Source organism: Eschscholzia californica, unplaced genomic scaffold (assembly GCF_041429995.1).
Source record: "Eschscholzia californica isolate CP2 unplaced genomic scaffold, dmEscCali1.0.p SCAF_1, whole genome shotgun sequence".
In the NCBI taxonomy this organism is placed as follows: domain Eukaryota; kingdom Viridiplantae; phylum Streptophyta; class Magnoliopsida; order Ranunculales; family Papaveraceae; genus Eschscholzia; species Eschscholzia californica.
In genome coordinates this window covers 1,419,733-1,436,941 of record NW_028238198.1, presented here as the reverse complement: position 1 = coordinate 1,436,941, position 17,209 = coordinate 1,419,733, and the positions used below count along the sequence as shown (strand labels likewise).

The 17,209-nt window shown below is 36.3% G+C and overlaps 2 protein-coding genes and 1 non-coding gene across 3 annotated transcripts; all 3 read left to right on the top strand.

The window, feature by feature from the left end:
- The first annotated feature begins 1,252 nt into the window (after positions 1-1,252).
- On the top strand, positions 1,253-7,203 carry AOR (Oxidoreductase, zinc-binding dehydrogenase family protein). The gene is made up of 4 exons (XM_086633677.1): positions 1,253-1,872; positions 5,992-6,315; positions 6,524-6,683; positions 6,793-7,203. Exons 1-4 carry the CDS (start codon positions 1,459-1,461, stop codon positions 7,056-7,058), a joined length of 1,164 nt encoding a protein of 387 aa, XP_086489803.1. The 5' UTR covers positions 1,253-1,458; the 3' UTR covers positions 7,059-7,203.
- Positions 7,204-12,693: 5,490 nt separating this feature from the next.
- On the top strand, positions 12,694-15,909 carry LOC147563018 (serine/threonine/tyrosine-protein kinase HT1-like). The gene is made up of 3 exons (XM_086633571.1): positions 12,694-13,741; positions 14,850-15,305; positions 15,396-15,909. The coding sequence occupies exons 1-3, from the start codon at positions 13,370-13,372 to the stop codon at positions 15,642-15,644; spliced, it is 1,077 nt and encodes a 358-aa protein (XP_086489697.1). The 5' UTR covers positions 12,694-13,369; the 3' UTR covers positions 15,645-15,909.
- An 817-nt stretch (positions 15,910-16,726) lies between these two features.
- Positions 16,727-16,806, top strand: TRNAL-UAG (transfer RNA leucine (anticodon UAG)). Its single transcript has one exon. It is a non-coding gene; the product is annotated as a tRNA-Leu (tRNA).
- The last annotated feature ends 403 nt before the right edge of the window (positions 16,807-17,209 follow it).

Below are 17,209 nucleotides of genomic sequence, written 5' to 3'. Positions count from 1 at the left end.
GCTAAACTCTCTTTGATTATCGAGCATTAATAAAGTATAGGCAATGCCTATTTTCATCAAAAAGAAAAGAAAAAAAACTAAGGCACGAGCCTATCTATTATATTAAAACAGCTCAGTCCGTTATCCAGGGGATAAGTCTGACCGTCTATTTTTATTGGGATTTTCATAAACATCACATCTAATGGCTGTTATAAAATCCCTTTTCGTGTAAATCCCTTCAAAATAGAAGGGTAATAGTATAAAACGACCAAAAGTGGTTAGGATATCCCTACATAACTATCCACGTATTTCTCTCCCTCACCATTTAACTTCACACTTATTTCTCTCCCATTTAACTTCCCACGTATTTCTCTCCCTCACCATTTTCAGTCAGATTTACAACTGTTGGTTAATAACTCTCCCTATTTATTCTCCATTATCTTCTTTATTCTCTTTTCAAGAATGTTGTAATCTAAATTTATTTATTTTCTCAGGCGTTAGCCAAGAGGGATCTTCCCCGTCCGTAGGACGGGGAGGAAACCTAGTTTCATTAAAAGAAAAACCAAAAAATTTATAATATTCACGAGCTGGCAAGTTTAAACTAAAAGAGCCAACAACCCTTGGCTCAAGTGGTAAGAGGTAAGTCTTCCAACTTAAAGGTCAAGGGTTCGAGGCACACGCTTACCAATTCAAAAAAAAAAAGTTTAAACTAAAAGTGGTCATTGGCCTAATGGTTGGATGTTAGATTGAAGGCTCTATTAGTTTGCAAATTAAATTTATTAGTTTCTTTCTCCAAATTTACATGATTGTTGTAATTGTTGTCCTAGTTTAGAGGACATCTTTTTTTCGGACTTCTTATTTAGGGTGAAAGTTTGAATTTATACCATTGATAAAAATTTTAAATAAATACAAAATCAACAAACGCAAGCCTAAACTTGAATCAAAGGCTAATTTATTTAAAAGACTTAGACTATAGATTTTAGTAATGCAATTCTTTTGTGTCATATAAGATACTAGTTTACCATTAATAAGTGATTTTAATTCAATCGTATTTGGAAAACTTTACTTTACATAGGTTTGAATTTCATCGAAATTTCACCAAATGATTTCCTTCCGTGTAGTTCATTTCTGACTACACAGTTGTTGTAGTCGTCGGTGACTTTGCCTGATATAATTAGGGAAGAGGGCGGCGGTCAGAGTGCAAATAAAATTTAACTTGGTCTTATGCAATTGACCAAGTCAAGGGTAATGTGTGTGCTTAAAATTTCTCAACAAGTTTTTATAGGCGACCAGTGGGCATCAACTCTAATTAGCAGGCCCAACCATTCGGGTTAAGAAATCAGATCCGACCCGTTTTATGAGGAAGAAAAAGAAAGAAAATTAAATTCCAACCACAAGAAGGAAAAGAGAAATGAAAATCATGGATAAAGAATAGATAAACAGGGGAAAAACAGATAAACAATCAGAAAGAAATTAGCCATGGAATTCCAACTGACTTCCACCATTACTACTACTAGCAAATTTTACCCTCTTCTCACTAATTCTTCACTTCCATCTCTCTCATTCAGAACAAGAAGAAGAAGAAGATGTGGGACTAATTTTATATCTACCTCAATTTCAAGCTACCCACCATTATCTCTTGGAATATCAGCATCTTCTTCTTCTTCTTCCATTGAAACATCAACAAGCTCTTCCACTTCTATTCCTTCTAATATGAAAGCTTGGACTTATAAGGAATATGGTAGTATTGATGTTCTTAAATTTGATCCAAATGTTTCTGTTCCTGAGATTAATGAAGATCAAGTTCTTCTTAAGGTTGTTGCTGCTGCACTTAATCCAGTTGATGGGAAAAGAAGATTGGGCAAGTTTAAAGCTACTGATTCCCCTTTACCTGTAAGTTAGTTCCCCTTTTCTTGATTAATTCTCAACTTCAAAGTTTTGGTAAGAAGAAAGAAGATGTAAAAATCAATTTCTGATGTGGTAATATATAAAACAAATGTGGGATCATGCTAATACCTTTCCCCAATGCCAGACCAAGAGTCACTCCGACAGTCCTCCTGCATGCATTGTTGAAAGTGTACTGAATATGGGTCGATATCCAACTCCATCATTTTGCTTATGTTAGCTCTAGTCTTATCAGAGCGGTTATCAATGTAAGGGCTATCCATGTATTTTCAGAATTAGAAAGAGAGGTCATGTGGCGGTGGGATTAGGATTTTCAGTGAGCTATATAAACTGAAACGTTAGAGATATCTTAGTAACATGTTCTTCATTCATATCAGAAATCATCGCTGCCATTGGTCGCCACGAAGGAGGTCTAATAAATTGAACCACGTACTTGTGGTCTGTGTGATTGTTTACTTTCTTTATTGCTTTTCTTGATTACATGGTCTTGATCATAACACGCATGACTAAAATTACTAAGTCCGATCCACCCCTGTGACATTAGCTCCCATGCACTTAGGCTTGGAGGCACTCGACACTCCCATACACGCAGGGCTAAAGGTTATTAAGTCTTGGTGATGCAGGCGCATCCCAAACGGCCCTACAAGGCCACACGAACATGTCCTAGTCGGCCAAAGATTAGCAGTTTAATAAGAGTCCTAATTTAAGTATGATTCATAATGAATCTAGGTTTAGGAAGTTTCATTATTTTTAGTGTTTCTATTATTTAGGAAATTCCAGTTTGTGTCTATCTAGGAAAGTCTAGTAATCTATAAAAAGGAGTCCAGTCTTTGTTTATGAGACATTGAAGAGAAAACCAAATCAAAGTTTATAGTTTATTAAGTTTATTCAGTTATTTTACCGTTATTCGTTTACTTTATTTATTTTTTTTATATTTCCGCTGCGTCTACATCATGTGGTATTCAGAGCCACCAATGTTTTTGGATAATGATTCTGAAAAAAAATTTCCAGACTTGTTAAATCCGTATCGATCGTATTCTATTCGTCAAGATGATTATATTCAATCAGATTATACTCATCAAGGGATAACGAATCGATGTTCATGTGCATCATGTGTGTATGAGAATAAGAATTCGTACGATTATTATTGGAATCCGGGAGAAACCGTACGAGAAAACTCATCGCAACCTCCATCCTCTTATTATCCGACAAACACCAAACCACCACCATCACCACCACCTCCGTACTCTTATACACCACCACCGTACTCTTATACTCCACCGCCGTACTCTAATCATTCACCACCACCGAATTCACCACCGTATTCATCATCACCGTCACCACCCCCACCATTGTCTTATACAACTTCACATCCATATTACTCTTATACACCACCTCCGTCCTTGTATACACCACTACCGTACTCACCACCATATTCACCATCACCTCCATCTTCTTATACACCACCTCCGTCCTCGTATACACCACTACCGTACTCACCACCATATTCACCATCACCTCCATCTTCTTATACACCACCTCCGTACTCTTATTTACCATCACCTCCATCTTCTTATACACCACCACCGCCACCACAAACGACGTCTGCCGAAACGGTTCAATCACTACTATCCGATTTAGCTAAGATTCAAGATATGTGTGACGACCTCAGAACATTAATACGTCAACCATATTTCTCGTCGATTTTATCTTTCAATCATGAAGAAGAAAAAGAAGAATACAAAGAAGTGGAAGAAGTTGATCATGAAGAGGGAGATTGTGAAAAAGATGATTCCAACTACAAAGAAATAATAGAAGAAGATGATACCAATAAAGGCGTTCACTTTGAACATAACAAAATTCTTTCGAATTTGGTGGAAGAAAAAGTTATCAGTGGCTCAGTTACTTTTCGGGATTCAAGCGACAACGTAATCAAGTCCAAAATATTACCCTTAGTCAACGTTTCTTTGCCCTTAGGAAATTCTTATGCTAAGGCATTCTTGGGTAAATCCCAGAAAGATGCTCCAAAGTATTGGCTTAATTTTTTTGCCAGTTCCACCATGTATACTTCCAAGGGAAGTGAATATGACACCATAGAAGTTGGGCAAGGAAATTTGAGGCTAATTTATAACTACCATGAAGAAAAACGTACTCACTATATTCATAACAGAACCTCGGTCACAACACCCTTGAGTCAATCGTACAGTTTCTATTCTGGATCATCGTCTAAAGAAGGCATTCCTTTGCTCAGTGAAGACTATGATTTTTCTCTCGACGAAGAAATTCTTTACTTTGTTTGGGATCCAGGAGCCTTCACAGTTTCACAAACTCGAACTTCGGCTTCTTGCGCTTCTCCTTTTGGAAATATCTTTCAAGGATCAGATTTATGGGTTACGTTAATGGGTAATCCATCAAATAGAGGTTATCTTCAGCAACCATCTTTTGTTATGATACAAGATCTACAACCACATATTGTTCCTGGTGAGAAGATAAAAACTTTTGGGCTTAATTATGATGGGTTTAGTTTTTTTGTTGCTAGTATGTGTCAATTATATCTTATAGATACAAGAAAGCCAGTGACTCTGGTATTGGGGAGGATTCATGGTATTGATAAACCAAATTCTATTGAAGTGTTCAAATTGATGGGACTGATCATTCACGTCTCTAATGTGTTCGATAAGGAATTTCTTAGAAATATTCATGCGATAGGTAATTTTGCTACAATACCTTCTAGAAAAAGCAAAGCTTATGTCAAACATATAAATTTTGGAACTATGTGGGCTCGGAATGTAACTAAATTTCCACGTGATTATCGAGTTCGGGTTTATAAAATTCACGAAGATGAACGTGGGAAGGTAGTTTTTGAGTATCATATCAACGCTACATGTTTCCAGATCGATATCTTAATCGCACTTGGTTATACTTCTACGAGTTTCTTCTACGGGTTTGAAGATAGTCGACACCTTGTTCAGTTATTTCAGGTGGTTATGAAACAAAACAAGGTGGTTTTCATATTGGAATTGAAGACAACATTCATTGTTGTTTTCCCAATAAAGAAGGTCGTATTTGTGATTTCTTTCCTGAAACTCAAAGATGACGGTCGATGTCGCAATTTGTTGGATATTTCTTCACTATTGTTGATTTTGCGAATCTTGGCGTGCCAAAGGGTCCGGATTCTAGTGGGTTCACTAGTCCATCATTGTCTTCTACGGATTTCCAAGAAATTTCGTGAAAAGTGGGCATTACGGATCGGTATGGCAAAACTCATCGTATGCGGGTGCATCAAATTGTTTTCTTCATCGAAAAGGTTCGGGACGAACCTTTTGGGGAAAGGGGAGCTGATGCAGGCGCATCCCAAACGGCCCCACAAGGCCACACGAACATGTCCTAGTCGGCCAAAGATTAGCAGTTTAATAAGAGTCCTAATTTAAGTATGATTCATAATGAATCTAGGTTTAGGAAGTTTCATTATTTTTAGTGTTTCTATTATTTAGGAAATTCCAGTTTGTGTCTATCTAGGAAAGTCTAGTAATCTATAAAAAGGAGTCCAGTCTTTGTTTATGAGACATTGAAGAGAAAACCAAATCAAAGTTTATAGTTTATTAAGTTTATTCAGTTATTTTACCGTTATTCGTTTACTTTATTTATCGTTTTTATATTTCCGCTGCGTCTACATCACTTGGTCTGCCGTTGAGACACTTACTAGCTCCCGTGCAATCACGCCTTGAGTCACTTGACATTCTCCTACACGCATGGCTAAGGTTATTAAGTCTCGATCCAGCCCTGACACATTAGCTCCCATACACTCAGGCTTGAGTCACTCGACACTCCCCTACAAGCATGGCTAATGTTACTAAATCATGACTCATCCCTGACTCACTAGCTTTGATACCATGTTAAATCCAATGGGCCAAACTATCCTTGAAAAATGGGTTGTTGTGAAAGGATTGCCCCAGGGTTATCTACTCTTCAAATTCTAATGCTTAGGCGATCTGAGCTAATGCTAATATATATATATATATATATATATTAGATATTTTGGGAATTTAGAACAAGTTTATTCCAAGTTTCCAACGTTGATTGCTGAAAAGTGAATTTTGGTAATAGACTGTTCCAGGGTATGATGTTGCTGGTATAGTAGTAAAGGTCGGAAGCCAAGTCAAAGATTTGAAGGAAGGGGATGAAGTTTATGGGAACATTAATGAGAAGGCATTGGAGAATCCTAAGCAGTTTGGGTCTCTTGCTGAATTTACAGCAGTAGAGGAGAAGTTATTAGCTCTAAAACCCAAGAACATAGATTTCGTTCAGGCGGCTAGTCTTCCTCTCGCCATTGAAACCGCTTATGAAGGTCTTGAAAGATCTGGGTTTTCTTCTGGTAAATCAATTCTTGTTTTGGGCGGTGCAGGTGGAGTTGGATCTTTGGCAATTCAGGTACCACACCACCTCCCATTCATCCGTTCTGTTTTTCGACTTACCTTTATTTCGTTTCTTTCTGTATTCGAATGACTTAAATTTCTTGCAGTACCCATCGTAGAATTCGACTGTTATAATCATATTGATATTCAAGTATAAAGTTCATTCTTGAATTCTTTATCTTTCATGTTGGTATTTACGATTTTTCGGTCATCCTTGATGAAAGCTAGCAAAGCAAGTATTTGGTGCCTCAAAAGTGGCAGCTACTTCAAGTACTGGAAAGTTAGAACTACTAAAGAGCTTGGGTGTTGATTTAGCAATTGACTACACGAAAGAAAACTTCGAAGATCTTGAAGAGAAATTTGATGTTGTGTTTGATGCAGTTGGTAAGATCATTTCATACTTCACTAATTCAACAATGAAAATCCCCTAAAACTTGATCAAATCTCAATATCACAAACTTGATTTGTCCTAATTAACTTTGGTGAAAAACAGGGCAGTCGGATAGAGCGGTGAAGGCCATTAAGGAAGGAGGAAGCGTGGTAGTACTAACGGGCGCTGTAACACCACCGGGTTTTAGATTCGTGGTGACTTCTAATGGAGAAGTGTTGAAGAAACTAAACCCATATTTAGAAAGTGAGAAGGTGAAGGCAGTTATCGATCCTAAGGGCCCGTTCCCATTCTCTCAGCTTGTCGAAGCGTTCACTCATCTTGAAACTAATAGAGCTATCGGCAAGGTCGTCTTACATCCTATCCCATGAGTCAATCCAATTCAACCCATTGATATGCAAAATGGGAGACTGAAAATGCAGCTATATGATACTATGAATGTATTATAATTTCTAGTTAGAGGATGCTTTTAGTCCCCGAGTTGGACGGAGTAATAAAATACCGAGTTAAGGCGGAGTCAAGTAGCACCAAGTACAGAAGTCTTTCCTTTTTTCTTCGAATGGGCACATGTGTTTTTACAGAGGACTACAAACTCAATTGGCAAAAGGGAGGGTTTATAGGCGCATCCAGATATGCCATAGGCCCGCCTTTTCTATCAGCCCTCCTCAAATAGGACAGTCCGAGGCACTTTGACTGGGCCCAGGCCGAGCTGGTTGTGGACAAGGCCCAGTCCGAGTGCCCTGCCTGTGGGCCTCAGACTGCTCTGTTTAAGGCCCGTGGGTCATGGGAGTGCTAATAGGGGCGGATCTAATGCAAAATTGTGTGGTGCGTATAGACCCTACTTCGGCGAAAAGGCTTGAATTGTCTTCGAAGCGAGATAACTACCAACTATCAGCCGCAACCGAAATCCATTCAGATTTGGGAAAAGAAAATTCAAATCAACGACCTTGATTTTCGGACTTGTAAGAGAGAGAGCGATGACGATAAACATGGGCCATTGATTTTCGGTTTCTCTCCTAAGTCGGCTTTCTCTTTTAAGAATTAACACATTTACACATACTAAGAGTTGAGATTCTTGTCCATGATAAATGAAGGGAATGATATATCCTTCCTTAACCTAGGTAGGTCCCTTTGAGATTCTTCAATACCATATTCTTTTGATCTTAGTATTGAAAATGTCGTAGTGAAACCTTAGTTTAGTCCTTCAACAAAAAAAAAAAACCTTAGTTTAGTTTTTTTTTTTTTTTTTTTTGTTGAAAGAACCTTAGTTTAGTTGGGTGGTTCATATCTTACTGCTCTGATTTTTTTTGTATGCAAATGCATATCACCACTACATTATATTAAATATATGCATGTAGTTGCATTCTAACAAATTAAAAGTCGACATTAAAACAAAATTGACCCGTCTAATTAATGTGATTGTTATTTTGTATATATGTACACATCAAATAAAAGTCGTTTAGTAAATAAACGCGTAACATTTATTGGTTGTGATTGAAATGACAAGTATTCGACATACGGGACCATCAAACAGCTGTTTTTATAGGTACTACGAGGCCATCAAATCATAATTATACTATCACAATTTTAGATAGAAAAAGAAAAAAAAACATCAACCCTCAAGCTTGAATGGATAGACTCAAGTTCTTTGAACAAAAAAAAAACTGATGAACCCATTTCTACAGTATACTTCTAGTGGAAATATCAACTAAATGTCGAAATAATGTACATGGATTTCCCTCTTTTCTATTAGTTTGTATAGTTAATATTTGATGTTTTAAAATAATCTCACCATCCCTTTCAACAAAAAAAATAAAAATCTCACCATCTATAGTAGTGGTACTTATTGGTGGTCCTTTTTGGTCATGTGTTGTTTAATTTCTAGTACTCCTTTATCTAGAGTATAACCTATTGTTGTTATTATGATGTCATGTGCCATCCCATTTGATCAAATATCCAATCTATGTTGTTTCCACCCACCATATTGGGTGGAGTATATTTTTTGTACCAGTTTTGGGGTAAATAAGACTCTAGATAATTAAAGAAGCATTTCTCACTTGTTGGAGTGGTTGAAAGAAGTGGAAGCCAAGTGTAAAAGAAAGTAAAGTTATAAGAAGTAGAAAGTAGTTGGGGGTGGAAATAAGAGATATTCATATTTTATACTACTAATAGAAGTGTAGAAGAACTAGAATAGAATATGGAGTGAGGTTTTATCGAGAATAGTAATGATAGAGAGAGAGAGAGACCGTGTATACGGAAGTAACAAACAATCATGATACGGCTGTCCGACACGCCCACGGATATATCACGTTGTAACTGGTCCCTATTGTCCGCCCCCCAATTACTACTACTTTTACGATACGTCCAACCTCCTCTGTTTTCCTATACCCCATAATCCCCATATTACCCTTATTTATCCACCTTAATCACATCTATACCACGGGCACGGTTTTGGGGCATCATCACTCCACTTTCATCTCAATTCCGACGTGGTACTCCAGACCTCCAAAGTAGCTAATGTGGCCGCTTTAGACCCAAATGTAATGAAAATGTATAGTATCACTTTTGAAATAATAATTGTATTCTAAATATGTTTGAAACATGATTTAACAATGATCTACGTGCAAGAATGTACGGTGCTCCCATCTCCATAAGATATTGCCCACGAAATTGCAATAAAGAAGCCCACGATTCAACGGCTTCGGCTTTACTACCTCAATAGATGGTATTCACGACATGATCCTTCCGGTGTTAAATAGAGTTACAAAATAGCTTAATTTGCTAAAAGTAAGACTGAGATGACTTTTCTGAAAGTCAAAACATTCTAACTCGTTTATTATTCATGGATGTCGTAGTGCACTGGTACTGGTCGAAGTTGAAAGTGAAGATGAGTGTAAAAAGAACTAAGTTTATTTTTTAACTCCAAATCAAATTGTTTCCTAAATAATTGTGATTGACCAAAATTCGTGTGTTGCACAAAATATTTTAGATGTCCCAAGGTGACTACTTTACTTCAACACGAAAAAGAAGGTCACTCATTTGTCTTTTTTTTTTGGAAGACCATCACGATCTACGTATGTCGTGATATTTAGCATTTAATACATCATAGATGTGATAAGCTCGATAACTGCCCACTCGAACATTAACAACACCGGACCTGTAGCTCAACAAAGACAACGACCTGAAGCCCAACAACTTTATTAATACCTACATGATGTAGATTGTTGCGGAAGCGTAAAAGTAATGGAATCCACCATTATTAATAAACTAAACTAACGAAATAAAACTGATAAAATAACGATAAACAATAAACTTGATTAATAACTTGAATAATAATAAACTTGGTTGATAATATTCTCTGATCTGGTTAACAAAGACAGACTAGACTTCTCTTATATAGAGATTGTACTTTCCTAGATAGACTCAAATATGGAAATAAGATAACTACTAATAATACTTTCCTTGATTGCTAAGACTCATAATTATGGAAACCCTAAATACTTAATTATAGAAACTACGCTAATGTAGCTTCTTGACCGTGAGGCCCACTATCACCATGGCCGTGAGGCCCAATAGGAAGATGGTCTCCATCATACTCCCCCGCTGCGGAACAACTTGCCCCCAAGTTGGTGTTGTCATAAAGCGGATCGTCCAAGTAATGAGGATATATATCAGCGATGTTGAAGGTAACTTCGGCGACAAGTTTGAAGGCAATCCTTAGTTCCCACTTTTCACGAAAATTGCTGAAAATCCGAAGAAGAAAAATATTGACAATATCACCAATTATAATGTGAAACATATATTGCCAAGATACTCGCAAAAGCAATACCAACGTAGATACGTCTAGTAAATTGCGACATCGCCCGTCGTCTTTTAGTTTGACGAAAGAGGTCACATATACAACCTGTCTTGTTCTTGGAAAAACAATGGATGGCCATGAAGATTGGTTTGTATGATTCTTTGAAGTTGAAAGCCATGAAGAAATCAATGGAGGAGAAAGTATTTTATGATTCGACACAACTAATTCTTCTCCCGGGATTATATACGGAGCAAATAATTTGTGTGAGCTTGTGTTATTCATCTCATTGAACTTTTCTTTCTCCGTCATTGAAAAACTAGTATTTATTTTATCAAGAAAATCTCCTTCAACAGTGCCGACCATGGTAGTCGAAGGAATTTCAGATAATTCACTTTGTTCTTCTTTTTCCTCGGCCATTGAAAATTTTTTGTTCTTTTTGTCAAGAACTTCTTTTTCAATACTATCGAACACGGTGACCGAAGTAACATTGGAGAACTGTCTACTTGATTCAATATTTGTCTCCACATATGAAAAATATTCATCTAAAGGAAGAAAAACATACCTGAAGATGCTTTTCAATGTAGTCCAATCGTCTACGAATTTTTTCCCTTGATTAATGAGTCCCCATTGCATTGCATTGAATTGTTCATAGATTCTTTCGGACATATGTTGTTCGATGAGAAAAACCTTATCTTCATCGTGGATATCTTGGTTTATGAACCAATCTTCCATATGTTGAATCCAAAAATTTATATGATATTGACCGTCGAATAGAGGAATTTTAGAAACGGTATTAATTTTTTCTGGATATTTTCGATCAACATAAAATTGTTTAGAATCTCGAAAGGGATCCCAATCTAAACGTGGAAAAATTTTCCAGCACTCAAGGAGAGATGTATCCGTGAAAAAAATTTCATCTTTTGTTCCCAGATTTTTCAAGCTCTGAATACCAGCTGATGTAGATTGTTGCGGAAGCGTAAAAGTAATGGAATCCACCATTATTAATAAACTAAACTAACGAAATAAAACTGATAAAATAACGATAAACAATAAACTTGATTAATAACTTGAATAATAATAAACTTGGTTGATAATATTCTCTGATATGGTTAACAAAGACAGACTAGACTTCTCTTATATAGAGATTGTACTTTCCTAGATAGACTCAAATATGGAAATAAGATAACTACTAATAATACTTTCCTTGATTGCTAAGACTCATAATTATGGAAACCCTAAATACTTAATTATAGAAACTACGCTAATGTAGCTTCTTGACCGTGAGGCCCACTATCACCATGGCCGTGAGGCCCAATAGGAAGATGGTCTCCATCACTACATCACCCCAATTCAAATAACCAAAGATCCACCTTCTCTGAGATTCGAATCTGAGACCCTCTAGGTATTTCTGGGATTTATGTCAACCCCTTGGAACCAGGGGCGGAGCCAGAATTTCATTTTAAGCTGGGCTAGCCTAAAATCACTACTATAAGAAACACTCTTATTTACTATTGATATAGATTTTAAGATATCTTCTCTTTCTAAATAAGCAACGTATATATAAGATTTTTGGTTCAACTTTATAGCCAACAAAATATTAGACAACTAAATTAAAAATCGAAATGTCGATACTGCTTTGACAACTATGACACAATTGAGAAAAAAAATTGCATGATTTTATAAACCATTGCTAATATTTCTTTAAATCTTTAGAAATGAATTGTTTGAAAAAAACTTAGAGTGGAAAAAACATATATAATCAAAAGAAATATATAATCAAAAGCGGATTGTTACTGAACAAGTCAGCAGTATCCTTTAGAACTTCAACAATTAAGTCAAGGAAGACAAAAAGGAAAGCAAAATTGGAAAGAGCAGCTCCAGCAAGGAATTGAACTTGTCTCATTGTTATGGACATCAGTGACCACTGCCACTGGAGCTGCTCTAGGGTTTCTATCATGTATGGTATCTTAAGGTGAATATATTTGGAAACCAGGCCGGGCCATAGCCCAGCCTGGTCTCCAAGTAGTTCCGCCCCTGCTTGGAACTACTTGGGCTACCGATTGTTGACAGGTCACTCACATGTCAACAACCCTGTCCACTCCAACTTTTGAGTAATATAGAGAGAAAATGGCAATTTAGAAGATACCAAGTATTGAAAGGGGTAAAATGATGAAAAATAAAGAAGGAGGTTTTATTATGGAGTACCTGGGTTTGTCTGCTGAGACGTAGATCTCTCACGTTACTTACTATAGAGAGTAGAGAGAGAAAGCTGTTAACGTCTCTCTCTCTCTCTCTCTCTTAAAACGACAACAAATCCCTTCCCTTCTTCACTGCACCAACAACTCAACACTCTCTCTTTCTCTCTTTACGTTCTCTCTCTAAAAAAAAGCTCTGCTCGTCTAATCTCATGATGAACAACTTCTCTCAGAATCATCAGGTTTTATGAACTTTCGTACTACAAATCCTGTTTACTCGACCTGATTTCTCTATTGTTGCTTCATCAGTTCAAAGCTGGAAGAGCTCACTTTGAACCTTCAAGAAGAGTAAAGAGTAAAGTGACTTCACCTTTCTTCTCTCGTACTCAGAAATCCTAGCTACAACAGTTACTAAATAATCAATCCATTTCTCTGTCTACATCTAATAGTATGAATCGATGATGATGATCTTTTAAGTGAAAGAAGAAATTCTACTTTAGAGTTCTGTTCAATATATCTCTATCTTGACTTGACTAGTTCATCAAAATCTGACTAGTTAGGTTTTAATTCCAAGTCAGGTTAATATATTTCTTTCTTGAGTAAACAGATTTAATAATTAGGTTTTGTTCAAGTTCTGTTTGTTATAAGGACTCAGAGAAAGAATTTGAAGAAAAATACTGTAAGATTGATGAAGAAGAATTTGAACTGGTTTAAGCAAATAAACTCAAATAATAATAATGGTAGATCTGAAAGAAGACTATCACTTGGAGAGTATAAAAGAGCTATTTCTTGGTCAAAATATTTGGTTTCATCAGGTGGAGAAATTAAAGGACAAGGAGAAGAAGAATGGAGTGCTGATATGTCTAAGTTGTTTATAGGTAGTAAATTTGCTTCTGGAAGACATAGTAGAATTTACAAAGGTATTTATAAACAGAGAGATGTTGCTATTAAGCTTATAAGTCAGCCCGAAGAAGATGAAATTTTGGCTGGTTTATTGGAAAAACAGTTCAATTCTGAAGTCGCTTTGCTTTTTCCCCTTCGACATCCTAATATCATTATGGTAACATTTCTTACACTCTCCTATTTGTTCTTCAATTTTTGTACATACCTTGAAGTTTATTGTGTTTAGTTGAAGTACAATATACTTTAGTTTGTACTAGTTTCGGAGCCCATTTGGTTCCGAGTGCGAAAACATATTTTCAAATTCTTGATACATTAAGAGTGCAATGTATGATTCTATTCTTAACAATTTTTGGATGAAGAACACAAGACCCTAGGTTCGATTTGTTGTGATGAGAACTGTCCCACATTGGAAAAGGGTTACTTTGTTTTTTTTTTTAAGGGAGAAAAGGGTAACTTAGTAACCGATAGTATAATATCTAGGTCTTCTCCACTCATTTTGAACTAAATTGTCACAAACATAACGTGGTATCAGAGCTAGGCCCACCCGTGATAGGCCCAATGAGCCCACGTGCTCCACGTCATACCAAAGAAGAGTTAAACCATGTGTTAGGCTTAAAACGCCACAAGTGAGGGGGCGTGCGAGAATAGTCCCACATAGGAAAAAGGTAAACAAGTAACCAATAATATAATATCTAGATACTCACCTCGCCAATTGGTTTTGCGTTGGATAGCCACAAACTAAAGAAACATTTCCTTCTTATGAAGGTAATAGAAAGTTATCTTTGAGGTTGTTCTTATAGTACTTCAGGGAAGCCAATCATTTTGGAGTTGGTCTACGTTCATGTTTTGGTCAATCACTATTTTTATGGAGTTTGCAGATCAGTAGTGCTAGACCAATGATCTTATCTTGAATCTTAAGAGGATTATCCCGTCATTTGTTTCCGTAAATTTGCGGAGATGGGCCTTGTCAGTTTGAAAGTATTAGAATCAACGGCCAGATGACCCCATGAGTCAAGAACGGGTTCGGTCTAGTTTTATCATTTACCAAAAGAATCCATTAGTTGCAAAAGGGATATGATCTAGATCATTTAATACATTAATACTCATTTTAGGATTTCGTAAAGATAGTATGAAATTACATGTGTGGACTGTGGAGAATTGATTGTTCTTGTACACATTTAAAATATATTTTGCTTTGGTTCTGAATCTATACCATGGCCCAAATGCTTTGTTTGACTTCGTGTCATTTTCTATTCACTCTGCAGTTTGTAGGAGCATGTAAGAAGCCGCCTGTATTCTGTATAATCACCGAATATTTATCAGGAGGCTCCTTAAGAAAATATCTCCATCAACAAGAACCTCATTCAGTTCCAGTAGACCTAGTTCTGAAATTTGCAATTGATATAGCACGTGGGATGCAATATCTTCATTCACAAGGAATACTTCACCGGGATCTCAAATCTGAAAATCTATTACTGGGTGAAGATATGTGTGTCAAAGTTGCTGATTTTGGGATTTCCTGCCTAGAATCTCAATGTGGGAGCTGGAAGGGATTCACGGGCACTTACCGATGGATGGCACCCGAAATGATAAAGGAAAAACATCACACAAAGAAAGTTGATGTTTATAGTTTCGGGATAGTCCTTTGGGAGTTATTAACAGCATTAACACCGTTCCACGATATGACTCCAGAACAAGCTGCTTTTGCTGTCGCACAGAAGGTACTTCTTTCTTGATATCGAGCTTTGCATACCAAACCATAGCAACTTTCTAAATTGAATTTCAGTATAACGTTTACATTTCTATTGCAGAATGCGAGACCACCATTGCCTACGGCTTGTCCAGTGGCGTTCAGTAATCTTATCCGACGATGCTGGTCAAGTAACCCAAATAAAAGACCCAACTTCGATGAGATTCTTTTGATCCTTGAAAATTACGCAGAGGCTTTCGAACAAGATCCTTCATTCTTTTTGTCTTACAAGCCTTCACGAAGAAACAATTTTCTTCAATGCGTCCCAAGATGTATTTCTGTATGCAAGTCTTCTTCTTTACCTTCTTAGATTTCAGTTTCTAACCTATAATGCTAATTCTACCCAACCCCAAACGAAAAAAGAAAGAAGTATTAGCTTAACATAGTTTACTTCCATGTAAGTACCACTTTTTTTTTGCCCCAGCAAGGTTTCGGAAATGGAGGTGGTTTTTTTTTTTTTTTTTCCTTTTTTTGCATATGTCAAATTGGCAATGCGAAAAATTTAGGTTTTTCTTGATTATGAGTATGGATTCTTGAATTGCTAAATTGTAATGGAATGAGTATGAACTTTTAAATCTTTATGTCTATTGTACTCAAATTACTACGTTCATATACATATGCTCTAGTGTAATTCGATATCGCATATTCAAGTTGGCAATGCATCCACTCTGAAAGCCTGTACCTCACAAAATCAATTTCGGAAGGGTGAAAATCTATCATTTATTGATGTGTTATAGAAGGGAATAAACTGTATCACGTAGTTATAACTTCCTTAGAGCATCTCCAATGCAAAACATAAAAAAAAAACTCTAATTAGCTTATGTGTTGAGTCTCAATTGAGATTATCTTTCTTATGTGGCTAACTTGAGTGTCTCTAATTCAAGTCCTTCTCCAATGCAACACTCTAAAAAACTCTAATAGATACACATTTCACACATACATTTGATAGGAACAATGATTGAGAAAGAAAAACTTTCTATTGGTCCAAAAATTAAATTTGATGACTAGAACACTTAAGACTCTCAAAAGAGATCTCAAAAATAGAGTTTCTAGTTGAGATATCTTAAAACTTAATGCTTCCGCATCATCTTAAGATCTCAATTGAGTTTTGTATTGGAGAGGATTTTCCCCAAAAAAACTCTAAAGTCCTAAGTGGTACTTAAGATTTTAAGATTGAGTCTAGCGCTGAAGATGCTCTTATGATGTATCTAAGGCATTTCATGCCTGATGTCTATTGTGTTTGTGTAATCCTGGTTTTTTGGAAAAATATTTATTACGGGAAGAATTACAAAATTGGGCAAACTAAATAACATATCTAGTTCAGGCCACTCCTTGTGTGCCCAAGTTTCTGGCTTAATTATAAGCCTTTTTGGTATCGTGATAGTCACCGAAGACAGTTTGGCCGAGTGGTCTAAGGCGCCAGATTTAGGCTCTGGTCCGAAAGGGCGTGGGTTCAAATCCCACAGCTGTCAATTTTTGTTTTTCATTTTTCTTTTTGGATCTAAATTTTTTCTCATTGTAGTTGGTCTTATTAAAAGACAAAATTTAAAGTTAATAAAGAATGATTAGATAGATTATAGCTTAATTTGTGGATGTTAGAATAGTGAAAATCTTATCCAGTAGGGTCATTTAATCTTTCCAAGTTGACTACCTGATCCCCAATTACCCAACATCATAATCCAAAAACACTAGATATATACACATTGATTATTCTACTTCTCTTTCATATCACAATTCACACTATTTAACCTATATTTCAGTCATAGGTGAATAGTAAGAGACATCGACAATCATAAGTGAATAGCAAGAGATGCTGATACCAGATATAATAAATATGAAACATCGATAGTGATATGGACAATAATATTATAGACT

Excerpts from the sequence above, each read along its gene's own strand:
- AOR (XM_086633677.1), top strand. The coding sequence starts at position 1,459 with ATGGAATTCCAACTGACTTCCACCATTACTACTACTAGCAAATTTTAC. Across the intron at positions 1,873-5,991 it reads CTACTGATTCCCCTTTACCT|ACTGTTCCAGGGTATGATGT; the intron begins GTAAGTTAGTTC and ends TTTTGGTAATAG. Across the intron at positions 6,316-6,523 it reads TTGGATCTTTGGCAATTCAG|CTAGCAAAGCAAGTATTTGG; the intron begins GTACCACACCAC and ends CCTTGATGAAAG.
- LOC147563018 (XM_086633571.1), top strand. The coding sequence starts at position 13,370 with ATGAAGAAGAATTTGAACTGGTTTAAGCAAATAAACTCAAATAATAAT. Across the intron at positions 13,742-14,849 it reads GACATCCTAATATCATTATG|TTTGTAGGAGCATGTAAGAA; the intron begins GTAACATTTCTT and ends TTCACTCTGCAG. Across the intron at positions 15,306-15,395 it reads CTTTTGCTGTCGCACAGAAG|AATGCGAGACCACCATTGCC; the intron begins GTACTTCTTTCT and ends TTTCTATTGCAG.